At 47.6% G+C, this 22,300-nt stretch overlaps 1 protein-coding gene across 1 annotated transcript in view; it reads right to left on the bottom strand.

Moving 5' to 3' along the window:
* Positions 1 to 6,465: 6,465 nt before the first annotated feature.
* LRRC7 (leucine rich repeat containing 7) overlaps positions 6,466 to 22,300 on the bottom strand; it is an 84,584-nt gene continuing 68,749 nt past the window's right edge. Inside the window, exons 19-26 of the mRNA XM_042819149.1 lie at positions 22,105 to 22,285; positions 19,447 to 21,127; positions 17,818 to 17,967; positions 14,191 to 14,310; positions 10,251 to 10,469; positions 9,017 to 9,109; positions 7,091 to 7,165; positions 6,466 to 6,732 (exon numbers count right to left, since the gene is read on the bottom strand). Of these exons, the coding sequence (XP_042675083.1) occupies positions 6,625 to 6,732; positions 7,091 to 7,165; positions 9,017 to 9,109; positions 10,251 to 10,469; positions 14,191 to 14,310; positions 17,818 to 17,967; positions 19,447 to 21,127; positions 22,105 to 22,285 (2,627 nt within the window). The 3' untranslated portion in view covers positions 6,466 to 6,624. The remainder of the gene's footprint in view (positions 6,733 to 7,090; positions 7,166 to 9,016; positions 9,110 to 10,250; positions 10,470 to 14,190; positions 14,311 to 17,817; positions 17,968 to 19,446; positions 21,128 to 22,104; positions 22,286 to 22,300) is intronic.

The raw sequence follows: 22,300 nt of genomic DNA, 5'->3' as shown, positions 1-22,300 counted from the left end.
CAGGGTCTTCAAGCTTAGCGAGCACCTTTCAGCAAAGTGACGACGTCTGGTGCATCTCACACAGCAGCACAGGGCTGTGACCTGCTAGAAAAGAAGCGTCTGGGGGGACCCGGTGGTGGTATGTAGGGTGAGAGAGCGACTGGTGCCAGGAGGGGCAGAGAGAAGGGAATGGGAGAGTGGCCTTTCTGCTAAAATGCAGCGTATTTGTGCAGAAGAAAGGTGAGTGTGGCCCAAGTCGTTCTTGAGCTCAGCAAAGCGAGAGCTGTTCTGTGCTGACACGGATGGCTGAGCTGCTGCTGCTGTCAGTCCTGTGAGCCTCGCTTTGGCTCCTTCTGCTGTGTGAGGCAGTTGTCGAAGTCCACAAACAGCAGCACGTGCTGGGCTGCTCCTCATCCACACGCAGTCGCTCCGTGGCCGTGTGGTGTCCCAGCAGCAGAGATGTACAAACAAGTGCGGTCACTCGCTTTTCAGGTCTTTCTCTGATGTATCCTGCAGTTAAAGGGCCTCTTTCCCTGAAACAGCCCTGAAACACTACTGCGTTTGCTGGCAGCTCCAGCTGAAGCTGTAGTGAACATCACTGAGGCTAGAGGTGGAGGGGAGCTCTGGAGCACTTACAGAGATGCAGAGGTAACAGCCGTCTCGTTTCCCATCGCTTACAGAACAGTGATTTGGAAAGCTCGGGTCCTTTCCAATAGTAAAAGATGACAAAAGTTAATTACAATAAGGTGACATTTTTATTATTTATACAATAAAGAGACTTTTTTTTAATGTTATTCAAAACACTTCTTTAAATACTGAAAAAGTTGGGTACACCAAAGCCGAAAAATGGCTCTGCTATACACTGCACAGCATTGTTTTAGTCCCTGTATTTGTTTTATGTACAGAAGCATCTGCAAAATGCATTCTAAACACAATATGCACCTTACGGGTAAGTGTCATACATGAAAGAAAACTGGAAGGATACAACCTGCGTGTGCAAATTAACTGACAATATAATTGATTGCACTGAATCAATAGATTTAAAATATAATTTTGAAGTACCTTTTTGCACATAAAATGAAGCAGCTTTCAAGTTCAGTAAGTCTTTATACTGCAAAAAACATTAAGTACATTCACAATCTATGTTAATAAAGTAGTAAATATTTCTTCATTCAGCTTTATTTACATTAATACTGTAATTAAACTGAAAAGTACAGTTAGTCATTTGTAATATAGCAATCTTTTAACACATACAAAAATGACCATTTTCTGTATATAATTTAAGCTCAAAATCACAATTATCTCAAAATATTAATTACAATACAGCCATCTCCATCATAATTAAACATGTCTCTTATAAAATGGTAAAATTTTTAATAAAGTAAGCTGTTGGTTTTGAACTGGATACAGTACTCACAAGTAGAAAACTTAACCGATAAGTGTTTGTTCTGAGCAGGGTTTCAGGGTAAAGCCACATGTGCTAGCAAAGAGACAAAGAAGGCCCCAGTTGACAAAGATGAAGCCTCTTGTGCTGCAGGGCTGTGGCTCGGTTGGTGGTGCTGCAGGAAAAGCCTTACAAGGGCCGTGTAAATTCTGGCTGCAATGCAGTGATGTCATTCACTTGTAGCACATTTGTGTGAATTGTCCCCTAGGAGGATTTGCAAGGGCTTTTTTTTTTCCCTAAGAGAAACTACTGAAGTTCTAGGAGAAACAAATGGTGTCTGTAGAAATTGGCTTTTACAGAGAAGATTCACATTGGCTGCCCCCAGCTCCTCCCCCCCCGAGGAGCACGGATCACCTTGCCTGGCCTCTGCTGTCACTGCTGTGCTGCACTGCACGCGTGGCCAGAGCTACTGCTCCAGCATACCCAAACCAAACTTGTTCAAAACAAAATCAAACCACCAATTAATTCATATCCTATCCAAACTACTGGCCTGAAAGTTGTATCATTACTTTGTATTCCACTCATACTAGCAAGACTAACAAATGAAATAAGTCCTTAAATCTGATTAGCCGAAAATAACATTGTAAATCTTTGTGCACTAATTAAATGAAAATTCTGAAGGCAGAAGAGCTGGAAGGCTGAGGCAGGATGGAGTGCATGGTACCACAGCTGGTGGGTAAGGGGCTCAGGCTGTAGCTAAGGGTTTGTTCTTCATTGGAATTCTAAATGTAAAATCTGGTAAGGTAGGTAGTGATCCCGCTGAGTGTTATGATCTCCTGTGTTTATGATTTGGGCAAACTGGTCTTAGTGTTCTATTCTATTTCTGTTTGATGTGGCTTGCCTGGCTGTGTAGGACAAGGGAACCCGGATCCCCGTGTGCTGAACTCCCACCCAAGGCAGTGCACAGCCTCCAGCCCATGGCCTGCTGCTGGCTGGCTCCTCAGCAACAGCCCCTGTGCCACCCTGGGCCCAGCACCAGTGCCTGCATCCTTGCTGGAGACCAGACCCTGCATGTGAGCAGGTCCAAAGGTTTGTCATTTAGGGTTGTCTTTGCATTTCCTGTTGCATATATCTCTATCAGATATATACATATATACACATATTTATAAATATGCAGACTTCCCATTGCATAAGGTAATCAAATGCTATATTACAAGCAAGAGAGGATTCACCATGGGAGAGTCTTTACATTCAAAGTGCTTACTAACAACAGCAAACCAATTTCGTGAACACTTTGTCCTGTAATTTTTAATTGAACCTCCAGGTCATGGAAATCAGTGGTGTTCTACAGCACTGGTGATTTAACTTCTAGCTATTCATCTATCAGCTAAAAATATATGGCTGTTAGAGCTATGTTTCAAAGGTCTTTTCATTCATGTTCAGAAAAAGGCCCCTTGTAACAGCATCAGTAGCCTTTCAGGCAGAACGTTCCCAATAAATAAATGCCTGGAAACGTGTCTGTGGTCCCATGGATGCCCAGCATGCAGCCTGAGGGCTCTGCTCTCACCCTGCTCTTAGCTCTGCAAAGCATCACAACAGATCTGAATTCTGCTATTTAGAACAACTGGCTTGTAAATATCAAAGCTGATCAACACAACGCTCAGTGACCAAATTGTTAGGACCAGAAGGCCCCACAGGCTTCCTGTGATCTTTTCTTAGAAATGTTTCTCAAAATAAAAGCATTTTGTGAGCAGTTTTCTCTAATTTTTCCTTTTTTTTTTTTTTTTTTCTTAATAGCCAACTGGCAACAGGGCTGCAGAACAGCTGGGCCCTGGGATTTGGACACATCTGGCCCTATCAGGAGCCACCGGCAGCACAGGGCCATCAGCCCCAGTACTGACCATGAGTTCCTTAAGACTCACTTGCTGCAAAATGAGGGTAAGAGAACCCCAGTGCAGATTTCCTTCTGTAATCCAGCCCTTCCCTGAGGATCATTTGTTGTTTATTGCAAGAAAAATGTAAAAAAGAACCCAGCACAGTTCCACTGAGATTAATGCTTCCACTAGGAGCTTAAAAAACAGGGCATTGAGTGCCTGTATCGTTGACAAGGGAGAACATATGGTGTGCCCAGGAGTGCTGTGCAGCCCAAAGAAAGGAAACCATCTGCAGCTCTGAGCCTGCGCTTGCATTATCAGAATTCTCTCACACACATGCAAGTGAACCCACACATGGAGCTCACCTCTGGGTAAGCTGTCCTCTACCCACCAGACTTGCTGTAGAGCTGTATTTATACTTATGGGCTTTTTATGTGCAAAGCCTGCATGTAGCTGGGTACCCTGCTTGCAAACCTGGCCGTGCACAATGGTGCAACGTGAGGTTCTGGGAAAGAAAAAGCTGCAGGTTGTTTGAGTGGATTAATGTGGAAACCCTGAGCAGTCCCACTGAAGACGAGTTGCTCCTATCTAAACACCACTTCTATCACTTTGAATAGAAACAATGCTAAGAAGAAACTGCTGGGGCATTTGGACAGTGGTAGCTGCTATTAAAGCTTACCTATTGCACTTTTCAGCTGGGAGGCCAAACTCGTCCCAGATCCCTCCTGGAGTCGGGGAGTTGTGGCTGAGGTTTTTCTTCAATTTTATTGTAATTTCCTTTTCATTACAATCCACTGATGAAAGCTCTCAGCAATCTTGACATACAGATGTGCACACAGCCTCGATTTATGCTGCCACTGTGCTTTAGTCTCATAAACTCAGCGTGCAGAAACCCACCAAAGCAAACAATGTAGCATTAACAAGCACGCAGCCACGCAACTCTGAACGTCAGAGTTCAGCCATCCTCACCTGTCTCCACTGCCTTGGCAATGGGCCTCCTTAGCTCTGCAACTCCCTGCTACATTTGGATGCTACCAAAGCACTCTGTGCATTGCAGCTGCTGTGTGCTGAAGTGCTGAGGGAAGGAGGGATGTGTGCTGTGCGTTCTGCACGCCCGCGCTGCACAGTGTTACAGTAGGATGCAGAATTGCAGAAGTAATGCACTCCACTTACCTACTGGAAGCAGAAATGACAGGGAAGCTCTGAGCATGGGGCCGTGCTGCCATAAGATGCCTGTGGGCTGCACAGCTGTGGCTGTACACGTGTGCTCTGCACGCTGTGCTCACATCCATGACAGTGATTTTTCTGCGTGAAAAAAGTAGCTCCAAAGAGGCCTTAGGTGCATAAGTACGTATTAACATACCTGATTTCCATTCAGTGTAGCTACAGACTGCAAAGGTACAATTTTCTGAACATGATGATGAGTAAAACTTGATATTTTCTCTTGAAGGGCAAAGGACTTAAAGTGGGGACGTTGGCCTCTGATGTGCCAACTCAGGGGGGAGCTTCAAATGGGTTCTGCAGAGCCTGTGTGGTTTTTATTTTGAAATTACAGCTGTGTGGCAGAAATGGAAAACTGAAAACAGGGAAATAACCCCAACCTGGATCAGCTTCAGCTTGTAATATCAAGTGGATCTGGGAGCGTGGTGCCACCCAGGGGTCACAGGAGCTCTTCCACTAAGAGCACTTGCACGGGTAAAGGAAAAGTTAGTATTATGTCAGTTAGGAAATTATGGTTCGTTATTATTTGTACTAATAAACTCAATAACTCTTGTTGTTTGAAGAGAAAAGGAAAGATGCAAACAACCATGGAATATAGAATTTACATGCCGACATAAAAGCCTCACACTCCCAAGCCCCTCCAGTGCTTCCCAGCAGCCTAAAAAGATAAGGAAGAGTGCAAACAATTAAAGGCCTGGTGCTTCGTGACACCCCAGGGGGCAGTTCCTACTCTTACCTATTTGTGGGGTGCTTCTCTGTGGCAGGCACCTGGCCCATGCACAGAGCACACAGAAGGGGCACCACTTGACATCATGTCAGTTTAACTGGAAGTCTTAATCACTTCAGTCAGCGTGTGCTTGAGGGGAAGAGACGGAAGGTTTGAGGGTTAGCAGTCAGGAGATGCCTGTGGGCAGCACCCTGTGAGCAGCTCCTGGCTCTGCCTGCAGCCCAGCACCAGACTGTGGGCAGCAGCACAAGTGGCAGCACCTCGTGGGAGCGTTCCTTGTGTTTCACCTCCTTGCTGTCAGCACGGCGTACCCCTGAATTACTGAGGCAGCAGCAGTTTGGCAGAATTTGGTGCTGTCTCTGTTGAAAACAGCGCGAGGATTTTTACCTTAAGGGTTTTCAGATTCGGTACTTCGGTGGGAAAGCTCCCCATGCTCTGTCAGTGCCACTCTTCCACGATTTCTCAGGCATGCTGAGTCAATCCCCATTCGTTTTAGAGACTATCGTTCAAATAAAGGGTTCTGTAAAGGCTGAAGCCATACTGGTCATGGACATAGCGAGCCCGGGCCAGAGCAAAAAGACAGAACACCATAACACAGGGGAAATGGGCAACACAGGTGAGGGGCCGTCACTTCAAATGGAAAAGATAGAATAAAGAAATTAGCAGCAACAAAAGAAGTTTGACTGCCGCCCATCGCAAACTCCTCCCGTTAGGAAGCGGAGCTGTCTACACTCACTGCTCGTCCTCGTGGTGCGTTCACATGAAGCAACTGGAAGCGCCCACCAGGAGGACGTGCGCCCACCTCCTGCCGTTGGTGGCGCTACCCGGGCTGTGCAGAGCTCACCCTGTGCAGCGACAGTTTCACTCGTTAGTACGGAGCCAGCTATACACACTGCATATGTACAGGTATTTTCATAAGGCATATAATATCTTTGCATTGAAAATAAATGAACGTTATTAAATTTAATTTAATATATACTTTCTTTGAGGTGTTTATGAAAATATCTTTTCTCTATATTTTCGTATGTGACATGATAGAAATATCTCATGGGAAGTACAGGTTAATATATTTCATCTTTATAAAGGCATATACAACTTTGAGGCAGTGTTTCTGATGGACAGCAGAATTCCTAACGAACTGGTATGTGCTTCTGTGTTTTGAAATCATATGAAATTGACCTTAAGAAGAAACTCGATTAAAAAAACGCACCAATGCACAGCCGGAGGCTGACGGGTAGAACTGATACATAGCCACATGAACCAGAGATCTGTGTCGGTCGTGTATTTCTGTCGAGATGATTGGTACTGACATTGAGTATTATACATTTGGCACTACTGTTTGCCATTGGTCCAGCAATTGGCAAAAATTGGTTTCCTATGTATAAATCTGTTTGAACATTAGATCTGGCTAGACATATTTACTATTTATAAAAAAATATTTAGACGGTAAGCTCACGTTGAATAACTAGGTCTACTGTGTTCTGGAAACTCTTCAGTAGTAATACAGCTTTCTCGTGTTCCATATGTACAAAACTGTGTCCGTTTGCCTGCAATGCAGAAACAAGAAGGGAAATCACATGAGATTCTCTGTAATAGCTTCATTTCGGGGGAAGGGATAATACAGAAGGGACAAAAAGCCAAAAACGAGCAGCAGTCACACAGTGATCTCCTGCAACCAGGAGTTCGGAGGGACCACTGCTGCCACAGCTGCTCTGTGGCCTCTTTTCCACATACACTTATGGTTTCAAACAGCTTTAGTCCTTCTGAGACCAGATTTCAAGGCTACTGCGAGTAACACTGTTAGAAATCAACACTGAAGTGCCAAGAATTGTACTGAAAACGTTAGTGTGAGATGCAAAGGCATGCCTTACATCTCAGCTCGGTTACAAAGCAGTAAATCCCTACCTGGAGGATCTTGTCGCCAGGCTGGAGCAGGCTGGATGCTGGTCCGTCAGGCTGAACCCTAGTAACAAAGATACCCTATAAGTCAGAAGTAACAGAGGTTAGGATGCTATTACCAAGAACTAGTTCCCAAAATACAGGTGTTTCCCTAACTGCTGGGCTGGGGATCTGTGCTCTCTGGCAATGCTCTCAACACCAAACCCCTGTTTTAATCTGCAAGGAGCCAAGCAGCAGCTTGTAGCAGCACTCGTGACCTGCAGCCTGTTAGCTCCTGGCACCACGAAACTCAGGGGCATCTGAAGCAAGATTCCACTTCACAAATAACATGCAATTGGAAGAGCTTCTGGAAACAGGAGAAACAGGATTAGCAGGAGTTAATTAATTAAAGCAGAGCAATGGTCTCTAGAATCCTCTCTGGATCCATTGCCTGCAGAGTGAATGACATTGAAAGGGGATAAACTATTAAATAACGAAGAATATTTTTAGATTTGTGTTTAGAATTTCTGTAAGACATGTTAATAAGCCCCCAAGTTAGGGATGGAGCTCCTGAGTGATGAGTGCAATATTTCCACACAGCTCACGAGGTCCTGGACCTCTGCACCCGCAGCCTCACCTCCCCACTGCCCCACACGGCACTGAGGGAGCACCTCACACCGGCCCACAGCTGAGCACAGGCTGCATTTCACCAGGCACACTGCTCTGAGGCACCAGGGACATTCCCTGCTCCTTGCTGTCATGTAAATCCCGTGTCCCCCTCAGGGGACTCCTCAGCCTTCTGGAGCAGGGTTCTGCCCAGTGTTTCTGCTGCCCTTCCAGAAACCTGAGCTCCTGCAGAGCAGAGGGATGGAACCTACGGTGCTTACATCTCCCCCACGTGTTTGAAACATCTGCCATTCAGAACGACTGCTCTGTGCTGCTTCCCCCCATCCCAGCACCATCAGTATGTGACGGCAGGGCACACTGCTGCTCAGAGCACTGCTCCCTGCCATTACTGCTGCTCCCATCTCAGGGGCAGAGCAGTGCCATGTGCGTGTGGCTCAGAGGTCTGCAGGCAGCAGGCAGTTGCTGAGGACAACATTAGGAAGCAATTGAAAAAGCCCCAACATTTTAAACTGTTCCTTCCTTCAATATAACCATTCTAGCACTCCTCTACACTCAATTTTGAATTGTTTTCATTAGTAACATTCTATCTACAGCTGTTGCTGCACTGCACGTGTAACTAGCTCACGCAGGTACATTCCTAGTGGGACACAGGTTCTCCTTTAAGGATTTCAGACAAGTGACAGGCAGTGGAAGCACAACTTAATTCTAACCTCATACATCAAACTGAAAAAGAGGAATGTTCCAAATAGCAGTACCAATGGACACCCAACATGAACAACCAGAACTAACACTGGCTGTCCTTGGCCATGATGCACCACAGTGGCCAAGCCTTTAATTAGCATTACAAACCAGGAGATTGCTTGCCGTGGTGTTCCTAAGCTATGGCTCATCTCCAGACCAGTTTGTGGACCAGGACTGCTTTATGTTATGCCCCTGCTACAGACTGCTCTTTCAGTTACCTGGTGATGGTTACTCCTGCCTCAGCAGTCGCTCTAATGATGCTAGGTGACAAATTAATTGGGGCCTATACTGATTCTCAGAAGGAGAAAGTGAGAGAGATGATGCTGTGCACCACAGTCTGACAATTTATCTGTGTGAACCATAAACCAGACACCCATGTGACTTCTGTTTTAAGTCTCTCATCTTCATTAACCAACCAAGCAAACAAAAAGCAAACATTTCTCCCACAGCAGAACAAGGCCACGTGTGGGAAAACTTCCATTTATCGTAACAGAAGTTCATAAAGATGGCATTCATTGTATCTGTGTCTCCACTACAGGCACTCTATTTAAATAAAGCCCATTTAGTGAGAAACGCACGACTTACCTTATCGGAAGGTTTGAATGGATTGCCTTGTCCACTTATTCCACCACTGATACTAAAACCAAGGCCAGGATTCTTCTCTATCCTCACACAAAACTAGGTTAGAAAGATACAGCAAGGTAAGTGACTGCCAGCACCAAAGCCTGACCAAACAATGGCATCTTCTCGTACAGCGGAGCTCACATCAACAAGATGAGTTCACCCTCTCAAGAGCCGTATTGCACAACGCAGTAAAAGCCATTCAAATGTTTTTAAAATGAAAGATTTTCATGGTTTCAACATGCTACAGTGATACTACGATACTCACAGAGCTCTGCCTTTTTTTGCATATATTTAAATTTTTATTTTCAAGGAGAAAAATAAAAGACACTTGTGAAAAGGCAGTTTGTGTCGGCCCAGTCTTTCCCTCTCACTGGAACCTCGGTAATTATGTCAGTAAGAACAGAATCTGCCCCTACAGTCCATGCTGTGCACTTCCATTGCTCCAGCTGTCACACCCCTGGGTGCTGTGCAGGTGACAAACAGCTGCGAGCAATGGGAAGCTCAGAGATCTTCAGAATCTTGCCAGTATCAGCCCCAGTAGCTCTGAGCACCAATGGTTTTACAAGGGCTCTCTTCCAAGAAAGCGTGCTGAACCTTATCTGTCGGTCAGGGTGGATTTCAATGGCATTGGCTAATTTAGTGTAAAATAAAAATGACATCTGTGCAGCTTAATGGCCACTCATCAAGGTGCAAGGACTGGCTGCTGAATCTCAGTGCTTGGCCCAGGGACTTAAACCAGGCAGCTGCTGGCATGGACTGCCAGCACTTCACACAGGAGAGAGTTTTGGTGTTAGATCTGAGCCTTGTTCCTCGAGTCAGGTGCCTCCAGCAGTCACTGACATCGGTAAGGCCAAACAGATCAGGGACAGGATCACCCAGGGAAGCTCACAGCACCCACCAGGGGAAGGTGCAGCATCTGCCAAGCACGCACTGTCAGCACTGAGCCAGGATGCTGCAAACTGGGAGGAACTGCGGACAAATTCAGCATGACCACTGATGTCAGGAACCTCAGTAGCAGCATTCCCTGGTCAAGCCAAGAAAATCAGTGCCATTCCCTGGTGCCGGGCAGCACAGCCCACCTCCCTGCCCTGCGTGGCACATGGCAGTGCTGCCCCGGGCCCCTCATACGGCTGTGTGAAAGAGGGGGATAAAGGAGCATCTTTCACAGCATTACTTTCTGCAGACACGCTCCCACCTGCTCCTGGTAGGCGTCTGTACTCCTCTGCCCCTTGGTCTGGATGAGGCATCGCCCCGTCTGCGGCGCTCGGGAGCTCTGCGAGGAGGGGATCTGGATGGGCAGCGGGGGCTGGTACTGCTGGATGGTCACCTTGTTCATGTTCCCCTCGTACTGCTGCTCACGGCTGCGGTGCTGCAGGCTTTGCGACCCCATCAAGGTCTGGATGTGGCTACCTGCCTGTGGGTAATGCAGCCCGTTAGGCCAGAAAGTCAGGAAGCTGAAAAGAAGCAATTATTACAGCTTACAGAGTCAAGTACGAGCAAACCTCTTAAATCCCATCAGAGGTTTGTCTTCTGAGCACCGTTAGGAACAGCTGTGATTAAAGGCAGCGAGGATACGCTCATTTAGCGACCCAGAAAGGCTTAAGGGAAATCAGCCAGATGCAGTTCGTTTCATAAACAGAAAGTTGTTTTTTCCTCGTGTCACGATGAATACATGCTTCAGCTCAGAATATATTAAAAAATACACTGAACTGGAGTGGATTATTCATCACAGCATACTCAAAGACATTGAGAAGCATCCTCCATCACTCCACTGCACTGCTTTCAGATTACAGCCACCCACCAAGGACGAGCATTTGAGCACTGTATTTGAAGACCATGAACATGAAGGAGCATTAGAAATGCACATCTCAGTATCTGCCAGCTTCTGTGGACAAAGTGAAAACAACAGTGGCACAATCCCTTGCCGTTATGCAGCTCTGATCTTCATTAGCACTGACCCCTTCTGACTCTGCTGAGAGTCAGCACTGGAGAGATGGTATTTCAGAGATGACCAACATTAACACAGCCAAAGATCAGAATGTTTTGTACCTGTCAGCCATTCATCTGACCTTGCAAGTGATAACAACCAAGGCATTGGAACTAACTGCTTGCTGCCACTGCTAAAATGCACTGGGATGAATTTTCAAGAATTGCCTGCTGAATACATCATTAATTTTGATGCCATTGGAGCGACTCAAGGTACTGAATGCAGCAAGATGCACAATGACTGCAAGCAAAACTGCTCTGCCTTGGTGTTCTGCTGATTGCATCTGAACAGAAGGACCAGCTAGCACAGCCAGAATACGTCTGGCAGGTCTGTGTCTGAGTACCTGAGATGGGTAGCCTCATGAAAAACGGCACAGAACTCTGCTACTGTTGTACCCTGCTCTTTAGTGCCCAAACTCTTCTTAGAGAGCACGTGGACATGACAGTGTTAATGGGCACTGACCAACTTGCTCCTGAAAGAGCCTGGAGAAGTCCGTTTGCACTGATTATTCTGCTTTACGGGTCAGGAAGATCTGCAGTTCATCCAAGATCAGAAGGGAATTGCCCAGGACAGACTTGGAGCAATTCATCAGCTCCCAGCACATCAAACCATGTGCCCACGTCACCCTGAGCTATGCAGGTCCTGTGCTTCATGTGCTTGGCACTCATTGCTGAAGTATCCAAAAAGAGAGGAATCTCATAAATCCCACTGTTTGACTCAGATATGATGCAGCTCATCCACCACAGCATCTGCAACGTCCACCTCAAAGGAAGACACCAATTTCGGACACAAACAACACCGTGCTTCTTCACTGAAAATCTTCAGATCTTCACTTTAGCCTAAAAGAGCTCCAGACTGAGCAGCAGACACTGGAAATAAAACAGAAGGACCCTCCAGTTCCCCAGTTCTGGCTAACAGATCCACCTCTAAGTCAAAAGAGGAAACGGAGACTCAGCCATGTTAGTGCGTCCTATTTCCAGGCAGCTGCCTTGCTCCAGTTCCTTGCACAGCTGCTGAGCCCCACACAGCCCACGCAGGGCTCTCCAAGAGTTTGTGTAGCCTCAGCTGTGTGTTCCACTGCCACCCACAGCCACTGCAGCAGCCAACCTGCCCCCAGGCTGCTGGACTCAGCGGCCGTTCATCTTCCATCTTCATTTTCACTCTTCAGCCACTCATTTCCATCAGCAGTGACTCCAGGCTGCCTTTGGGTGCTCCTCTCACACACCTCAACTCCTTCCTTCTTACAGAAAAGCAGGTCGTTCAGAATGAAGCTGACATGACATAAAAGCACAAGCTCTGCAGTTCTCTAACAAGGCAGTGGTTACTTGATTTAAAGGTTAGTAAACTTAAAACTTATCCATACGATATCTTGTATATACCATAACTTATCCATAAAACTTATCCGTACAATAAATCTCCCACAGAGTATGAGCTGATCACTTAAATGATGATACTTAGATGAAAACAAAGCTGCTGTTTAATCTGTAGCGTGAGCAGTGAAGAGGTCAGAAGTTAACCCTCACATCCCATACGTTACACAGTTATATGTGTAGTATTCCCACCCCCCAACGAACTGAAGTACCATCAGGACACAAACTGCAGCCCTCTGGGTTTAGCTGGTTTAGCAGCAGGCACTGTGATGGCGACATTCTCCACCATCCTGAGCACAGCCTGTGGGTGGCACTTCCTCTCAGAAGAGCACATCCCAGCTTTCTCACAGCCATGTCCCAAGGGCAGCTCTGCCCCAGGCTGACTGCTCTGCGGGAGCCCTTTCCCACCATGACTACAGGTACTGTGCTACAGGTGAACAACAACAGCTTCCACAACGTGTATTACATCATGTCATTGTTCCTTGTGGTGTACTTCCTTTCTATAGGAGATTTTTGGAATCCAAGGCCCTGCAGGTGACTTACATTGGAAATGAGATGAGCATTGTCAAAACAACACACTGCAAAGCACCTCCTGAGGACGGGTAAACAGTTTTCAGAATTCATTTCTCATTCCTGTTAATAGACTTTGTTTGAAGAGATGATATCACCACTGCTTGTGCACTCATGCTGTGGCTCCTGCTGGAGGTGGGTAAGCTGAAAACAAACCCTGTTCTCAGAAAGGGCGATTATTTGTTCTTCAGAAAAAGGTCTCCATCATGCCCACTGCCTCCCCTGATCTCATTGCTATTCTGTACTTCATTCAGCATCACCCTAAATGGTAATTATTGTTAGCTCAGTGCCCGATGCTTACAGCATAGCTGTAGCAGTGGGTGCAACAAAGGGTTGCTCCCTGGAGTGCAGCAGATTTCAGTACAGTTATGCAACATTTGTGCTTACTGCTTTGGAGCACTGAGACGCTCCAATATTCAGAATGAACCAGAATCTGCAGTTCCTTACTACAGTGACACTGGTGATGTGAGACATAAACGGGTATCCAGTCATGATGGTGGGTAAGTGCAGGTTTTACCCCCAAATGCTTGTGAAGTTAAGGATAACTTAGGATACAAAGCGTAACTCCTCATAAGTGCAAACTGCCTTGTCTCTACCTTCTTGAAAGGGTTGCTGCTGTCTTGGAGAAACAGATGTGAAGCCAGTCGGGGAATATTTATCTCATCAGTGCTGACGGTTAATTACACTGCTGAAGTTTTCAATAGGCACATTGTAACTCATAAGACTTCATCCAGGAGCAGGACCCGTCTCCACACAGACAGCAATGGGTGCCACTGTCGCTGCTACAGGCACAGCTCCCCTTGTGAAGCTGGAGGTGCTCGGGGTGTCCCGGCAGTGGCAGCCCATGAGCTGCTCCCCACCTCAGCACGTTTCCTTTTGGTCATGAACCGACGGATGTGATTGAAATGAGGAATGTGAGTGAAGGATTTTGAGGACAGGAGGGGCTGGTGGCTGCCCGCCATGTGCAGGAATACATCTACAGACACGAGGTGCCCAGTACTCACACTGCAGCATTGGAATAAATACAACCATGGGTACAGCATCAAAACAAGGCCCTTCGTTCCTAGCGACTGCTGCTTAAAACACTGAGACCAAACCAGAGGACCTTTAAAAGCCCCTTCCAACACGAGCAACTCCGCAATTCCACAAAAACAAGCATCTCCCAGGCCCACCCCAGGGCCCCCCTGCTCCCCGGCCGCGCTGCTCACCTTCTTGCTGACGGTGTCGGGGGGCACGTCCCGCCGCCCCAGCGGGTAGGGGTTCCACTGGCCGCTCCCCGGCCCCTCGTCCTGCCCGTTGTCCAGGACGCTGCTCTGCTGCGACGGGGTCTGTTCACAAACGGTAGGGCAGCCTTTAGTCACCAGCAACAACTCTGCTCCAACCTTATTTCAGTAATCAACGCTAGTGCTAAAATGGAAATCTCTTAAATATCTACAGCATTTCGTTAACGCACAGTCGTACGCCAGTGGGACTCTGCAAGTTAGAGATCTTAAATACACAGGAGAAATAACGAGCATGATGAATGATGAGAGAAAAGAGCAAACTCATTTACCCCTGATCCTTGTTTTCAGAACAACAAATTTTGGCAAAGTCGCGTATTTAAATGGGCATTAATTGTTTGAATGAAAGCTTTCCTACTGGTCACCAAAACCATTTCATTGAATGCTGAGCAAGGCCAGACGACTCCCCTCCCTTTGCTCAGACATTCCCTGCAGTGGCACTGCGGCCATGGGACGCTCAGCACACAGCTCTCCTGGTTCCAAGGCAGCCAGGCACCGTAAGCACATTAACCACAAGGTAATTGCTTTCCTGAGTACAAACGGACATCACACACGCATCATTTCCTAAATAAGTCTGGCACTTTTTCGGGTACTTTTTCTCTGCTTTTCTCTCCTTTCAGACACGACTCGGGTCACTTCCTCACCCCACAGTTCTTGGTGCCCTTCAGGCCATCTGCACCTTCCTGCCTCCTCCAGCTTTTCTCCTCTTGCTGTGTTTCTTTATCACAGCTGAAATGACACTGACATGGATATGGCACTCTGTGCCAGGCCCCCAAAGCTCTCCAGCACTGCCCTCCTGCGGGAAGCAGCTCCTCCTTCAGCTTTGGTTGGTGCAGTGCTTTTTCTCTCCACCCCCCAACCAATTCTTTTTTCCATTTAGGTTTGAAACAATTGCAAAACACTTCTTCAGATGACTGAAGAACACATGGGACTGCAGCTTTGAAACATTAGAGCCAATTAGTGGCCAATTAGGAACTTTTCCTCTACAGTGCAGGCTTAGCAATCCTTTAAGAATAAATACAGTAAAACTTTTAAAAGCTGCACTCCTCAGAGGTGAGTAAAGGAAATTCATCCTTAATTATTTCAAATCCAAGGAAACTGTCACCATTCTCTCATCATTCAAGAAGTCTTCCAGAAGAATCAGGAAAGCTGTGATTTCCTCTCATGAAACTGACAGCCGGGAGTTCCCCCATTCCTGCAGGCAGAATGCAGGTCCTGCTATGGGGATCAGCCCCTCTTCTGCCTCCACACCTCCGTGCCCCCACCAGGAGCAGCAAACTGCTTCTGCAACAAAAGTGCTCTGCACAAAACGCCGAGATCTGAGGAGCAGCAGGAAATTATGGAGCAGAAAGGGCCCCATGGATGCAGCGCTGCCAGGCAGGAGCTCACTGCTGCAGCTTTGCCTGCTGAGCAACACACGTCCATATGCTGATGCCTGGCAGGGCTGCTGCACACTTCTGCACCCGCTGCAACCCAAAGCACAGCTATGAGAAGCAGTGTGGTGCAGACACTGACCATTCAAAGCCTCGCCGCAGCCTTCCTCGTGAGCACCCAACTGATGTGCGGTGCTGAGTTCACACTCAACGAGGAAAAAAAATCAGAGGGTGCTTTTTGAAGAGAAAGAAAGATTCTGTGGTAAAAGTTCCTCTTTCCATTTTCTGCAGCAAAACGAATCCCCCTCCTTGGCATGTTACTCGTTCACAGAGCTTGGACGGACTGTAAACCAGCAAAAACCACTTATCCACTATGTCAGGGAGAACTGGGGGCAGCAGTTCATACATGGAGAGGGCTCAGTAGTTAACCTCATCAGAATACATAATTGCTAAACACGGTTTCCTGATCTTCCACTGGACAAGCAGACCCCACTCGTTACTCTCCTGAATCCGGCCACAGCACAGAGGGAGGAGAAAAGGAGAGGATGGAGCTGCCATGGCCTGGATTCACTGAGAAGCGCAAAATGTTTTACAATGCATGAAAGAACAAAATCAAACAATAATAAACATTAATTATTCTTTGTCCAATAACAGTCTTACCCCCTTCCCAAATGGTACAGTGAGAGAACGCACCCCTCGTGCCTTTCAGCATCACATGTCACATGGATATGTAGCAATGAAATGCCAGTGGGATATAAAGCAAAATAATTCACACGCCCCAGACACATCACCCTGAGCGGTTCCTCTGATGTCCAGGTTTTCATTTCCAAATTCACCTACACCTCAAAACTGTGGAAGTGATATTACTCTGAACTTTGTGTACAAAACCTCTCCGCCTGACCGCAGCTGCTGTCGGATGGATGGGTGTCTGTGAAGGACTGCTGACAAGAGGTACCACACACCCGGACAGACAGACAAACTCTCGGACGGGAAAAACAGCACGAGCAACACCGGACAGCTGTCCATGTCCCAGCACACACAGCCACAGCCGAGACCTGAGCTGGACAACGAGGAGGCAGATGCCCACACTGGGATTCGCCCAAACCTGGGACAGCTGAATGGTGGTGGTGGTATGGAGAGTCACAGCAGGGGAACCTGACAGCCATCCGTGCGTGCTGTGCGTGCTGTTAGGCTATCACAGCTTTGCTTGAGAACCCCGCTGTGTGCTGGCGTTAGCCGGGAGCCCTTTGGCCAGCACAGCCTGCTCACGCTGCTGCCCTCGGTTCTCTGGCACGCGGGGTTGGATGTCAGCCCTACCCCAGCAGCCCAGCCCTCCCTGGCGCTGCACCAGCTGGCTGCAGCCACGTGCCCGCGGCAGGTCAGCAATTAACAGGGCAGATGATGGCGTTCCAGTGCCTGGCTCTGCGCTCTGCTACCATTTAATTACTCGCAGAGATGCAGCTCATTTGCACCACCAGCTACTGCTGTAACGAGGTGCGGCACGCAGCGATGCTCGCCCTTCTGGCACCACACGGCCCCACACGTGGCCTGCAGCAGGACTCAGCATCTCCCTGGCACCCAGTGATGGGTCAGCAGTGGCCCTCATTATTCTCCTCACCCAACATCTGCACATGTAGAGCAGTGTATGTATGCACTTATAAACAATATATCATTAACAGTTGCAAAATACTCAGCAAAAATAGGAAAAATGCTATTTCTAAGGGCGTTACTAAAACAGTTGAATGTTACGTTAGGTGTGCAAGCCACGTATCATGGCACATATCAGTTATTACTGAGTGCCCCGCTGATGTTCAAATGTTACAAATCCTGTCTCTTGGAGCCTATTCAGCTGCATGTCAAACATCTTTACATTAATTTTTTAAGATTAAACAGTCGCAAAACAAAGCATGTTCTTCATTTCTATGCACACATCAAGTCGTTTAGAAAACATAATGATCGCATCATCTAACACAAGAGCAGAAAGCAGTAATGACAGCCATGTGAGCTCCTTCATCCAAAAAGCAAGATCATCGAGTAGGAAAACACCGTTACCATCATCTTTGCTTTTTGGATTGTGTACAATATAAGCATGAACAGTAGGCAAAAGCTAAACCAAGAGAAAGCAAGGATTATTATTAATTTATTTGGTAATGCTGGTATATGCTGGCTATCCCATACTTACTTTCGGTAGAGGTAGCTCTTGAAGCATTTGGTTTTCAAATTTAGATTTAGTCTGCAAGTTTAAAGTCATGCTTCTGCCGGCATGCATTGCTGAAAACCCTCCAGAGTGCAGCATGCCAAGGCTAACTGTGTTGTGTTTGTAAGCAGCGGTCTGAGTAGAGGAAACAACCACGTGACAGGATATGAACACACATGCTCCTTCAATTAAGTATCACACATATATGGTTAATTTCACAAAGTTTTAGTTTAAGCAAACAAACAGTACCAAGAAGTAAATAGCTTTTTGATGCATGCACTGAGTCACACGGAAGCAAATACATCGCTAGTTGTACATAAAATGGGTACCATAAAAGACTTCAACGCTGACAGCAGATGAAATATGTTCTTATCTATATTCTGAGAACTGTGGTATATAATGTGGCACACATCTTTACTTTAAAAATACGGCCAAATTTTGACACGTCTGCACCACCCCAGCTGGGCCAGAAAACACATCTGGCATAATGGTGGGAAGTCCTCCACGGGATGAGCCTGCAGGCATGCATCCCTGCGGGCAGCCCGCCCCGAGCTGCTGGGTGCTGCAGACAGCTGGAGGCCAGCTCTGCCTCTGCAGCGTCACTGGGAGCGGGGCATACCTGTGTGACATCACCAACGTCAGCTTTCCGCCAATCAGAGCACTTCTTAAGCACATACTCCTTGTAAGCTACTAGTAAAGATGCTTCTAAAGCACCTGGGAAGTGTTTATTGCTACCAGAACCTTCTCTACCTGGCTGCTGTACTGTGCCTGGGGTGGGCGCTTTCCAACCTGTTTCATGCAGCACATTGAACCTAGCTGAAGGAAGGAAAGAGCTTCAGCCTTTGAGCCAGGTCAGAAAGGTTACCCACTTAACCCTTGGTGGTATTTTAGCATGTGTCACGTCTGTGCAATTGGGAGGGACAATAAACATATCCACACCAAACTCGTGGATATCTAGCATGAAATACGTAGGCAGACACATTTTGCTACTAACCTATGCGTCAGAGCACAGCAGCTTTTCACAATCACTGTAGGCTATGAAGTAAACCCAGATTCATAAAGTAGGCCGTTAAATAGTCAACATCATTATAAGAAATCATGCACTGTCCTAATCGTGTTACGTTTCGGATAGAAGATAAATGGGCAAAAGCTCCTACTGCTAAGAGGAGTAACGATCATATTCCACGTTAAAAGCAGTGGCAGCGTATTTCCAGTAATGCTTTTCAATGCTAAGAGAGAGCCTTAAGATGCCTCTGCTAACAGCAATCTGAAAACTAAAATTACGATGATTATTTTTTCTTTTTTTTTTTTTGGTTGATATTTTTCCTCGTTTTGTTTTACCGCAAAGACGCATCCGGCCTCTTCCCACGCTCTCGAATCGTTACGGGAGCGGCGGCCTTCGGCAGCGCCCACAGCTGTGGCCAGGAGGGGATGCCCCTGTTGGGCAGGCAGCAGCAGGGCTCCTCCCTGCTGCTTTGCACACAAAGACCCCCGCAGCGCCAACGCGGGATTTCATTACTGGGAGCTCTGGCGGTCACCACTGCACGTGCAAATAGTTTGAAATACCAAAACACACGACTAAAGGCATTAATTGCAGAGAAGTGCCAAACATACCCTGTCTAACCTTCTAGCTTCTATATGTCTAAGTAGCTGTTGTCTCCAGTCAGCGGGCATTTTAGCACAGCTCTCATTTCCCTTCACAGGGGTGGGCCTTGTCTTTATATCACTGCTATCGGAAGGCTTGTCGCCATAGTTACCCAAGTTATAGTCTGACGGTATCTTTTCCAGCAGAGCCGCCATGGTGGGCCTCGCTGAGACCGGCCTGGTTTGAGAGGTGCCATAACTCTCTGTACTGTAGCTTCTTGCAGACAAGGGCCTCCTTTGGGTGAGGTTTTTAACGGGAAAGCTGCCGGTCTGGGCTTTCACTTCTTGGTAAGAAGGATGCTCGTCCTCGTACCTGCCGTTCCTCTTGAGGAACTGGGACTCGGAGACCGAGATGCTGCCCTGGCGCTCCATGGCCCCGCGGTACGGAGCCCGGCCGTACCTGTCGCCGGGCGGCAGCTCGTGGGGCTCGCTCACCCTGCGGAACATGGACATCTCGGTGGAGCTGGCCAGAGAATCCGCCCTCCTCAAGAAGCCCGGCCTGGAGCCCTGGCTCGTGAAGGGCGTGCTGACAGAATCCTCATTCACCGACGGCTGGGAGAAGGAGAACATGTGCTCCACGGGCGGGTAGCCGCGGTACGCCCTGGGGCTGACCAGCTCCTGGGGCAGGTTCTTGCTCTGCGGGGCGATGTACTCGGGGTTGAGCTGGAAAGGCGGCGGTAGCCTCTTCTCGGCCGTGACCTCCACTGCTCCCTGCGGGTTGAAGCTTTGGTCAAACTGGTAGACCTTCTTCGTCACGGATGACTTCTGCTGCGGCTGCACCTTGACGCTGCCGTAGGTCAGCAGCTCGTCGTCCAGCATGGGGACCGACTGGCTGCGGGACATGCTCAGCATGCCGTGCTCCGGGCCCAGCAGCTTGTCCACCCTCTCGTGGGCTCCTACAGTATCGTTACCAGATGCATAGTTTTCTAAAGGAATATTATAAACCTTGTAGGTACCGATGTCTATCTCGTCGATACTTTGCGATTTCTTAAATTTGTTAGTTTTTAAATCCCTCATCATCGGAGAAAGCCTTTCTGTACTCTTGCTGATGGAAATAACGCTTTTGGAAGGGTCTGGGCGACAGTGGATATGTGAAAAGACATTTGTGAGGCTTCTGTTAGCATTTGAATCGTGATATTCCCATGCTATTCCGGGAGCGAAAGTGCTAGTTATCTCAGGAGACTCTTTGACATGATCTTTCCGCTCGGGCAAAGGGCTGGTGGTGGGGGTGTTTTCCAGTTTGGAAGGAAAAGCTGTCCTGTCTTCAAAAGGACTAGGGGTTCTGGTCCAATTTTGCCAAGGGTTGGGAGGAGGCACTTCAGATTCATGTGTGTTTCTGAGCGTCGGCTGCTCCAGCTCCAGAGGAATGCCAACTATCCTGTCCTGCCTAATCAGCGGCCTGCGCCCATGCGCAGATGTGCTTCTAGATTTCGTGCTTAGCAGAGGGTTAGCGCTGGGGTTCTCCACCACACTCTCCTCCGCCACGAAGCCGGTGTTGTCGTAGTGTGAGCTGTCATTCCAGCTGTCGGTGAAGGTCTCACTCAGAGGACGCCGGTCGGTGCGCGGCGGCACGTTCCCTGCCGGAGCAGATTCCCGTTGGCTCAGTAATGGCTTTGTTTCGAGGGGCTGCGGAAACGACTGCACCAGCCTGCTGAAATAAAACAAAGCAAACCAAGGTAAAATGCCCTCCATTGGAGCACAGAAGCAGTCAGCAGAAAGACACACTCGTAATGCGATTTAATATTCTCCCATCTGTACTCGGGCTTTGGGATCATATCATGAGATGTGCACCTTATGTCACTGATCTGGCACGTGCCTGCAGCAGTATGTTGCACTGGAGCACAGATGCTGGAGGTATGCACACTGAGAAAACAAGAAGCAAGTCAGAATTCCTGGATGGCTCAAAGCCAAACTCACACATAAATCCAGCTGAGCATATTTTCCTGCTTCAAAAACAACCTTTGGTGAGTACAGGGGAAATGTTTTACACTTGCAACTTTTTTTTTTTTTTTTAAACAAAGCTACCAGATGGAGTCATGCATCTTCTCACCACCAAGACGCTACACATCTCCAGCAAGCAGACTCCCTGTGTAATGCAAAGGGCCTGTGGATTTCATAAGATGAAGGTACATTTGGGTGACCGGAGGCAGGAACAGACAGAGCACAGTGTTCCTTGAACGCAACAAGAGCCCTTTCCAGCTGCTGATGGCCGGTGTGAATTACAAATTCCAATCATCTGCATTGCAATTGGAGTTCTGGGGCAGAGTGAGGCTCAGGACAGCATGAATGAGAGACACATGCACTCTGTTAACACTAAACTACAGCCAGCTGCAGCTTAGGACCACACAGAACGGAGTAATTACAGCTCATTTATGAGGTGCTTTTAGGGCATGGCTGTTGTACGTGGTTGGAAAAGCAGCCGCAGAATTATTGACGTTTACAGAGCAGGAAGGAATGGCCAACACTCTGCAGCCTGGGCTCGTATTGCCATGTACACCCCAAGAAACCTGGGGTAAAGCGTTACTGTTTTGATTTGAATGTGTTAACAGCTAGCACACAATCAGTCCACATGGTGTGACAAGGTAAGACAAAAGGCAATCAGAAGCTGTGTTAAAAAGAGGCTCACACCTGTTCCCCCACAAAGAGTTATTCACTGCTTCTTTAGCCGATGTCTGCAAGGACCCCATTTTAACGTGCGCGTTGGAGGACCCTGAGGAAGCCTGGGAAGGGGAATAGTCTGAGTAAGTGCCTGAGGAAACGCTGTTATTCAGACAGTGGATCTTATCTGCTTCAGACTCATCTGTCGACTCTGAAACAAAACACA

Source organism: Centrocercus urophasianus, unplaced genomic scaffold, assembly GCF_019232065.1.
Source record: "Centrocercus urophasianus isolate 14NV4802_14NV808 unplaced genomic scaffold, USGS_Curo_1.0 seq_18, whole genome shotgun sequence".
NCBI lineage: Eukaryota > Metazoa > Chordata > Aves > Galliformes > Phasianidae > Centrocercus > Centrocercus urophasianus.
Note: the sequence above shows the minus strand (reverse complement) of the source record. Positions and strands in the feature narration are given on the sequence as shown.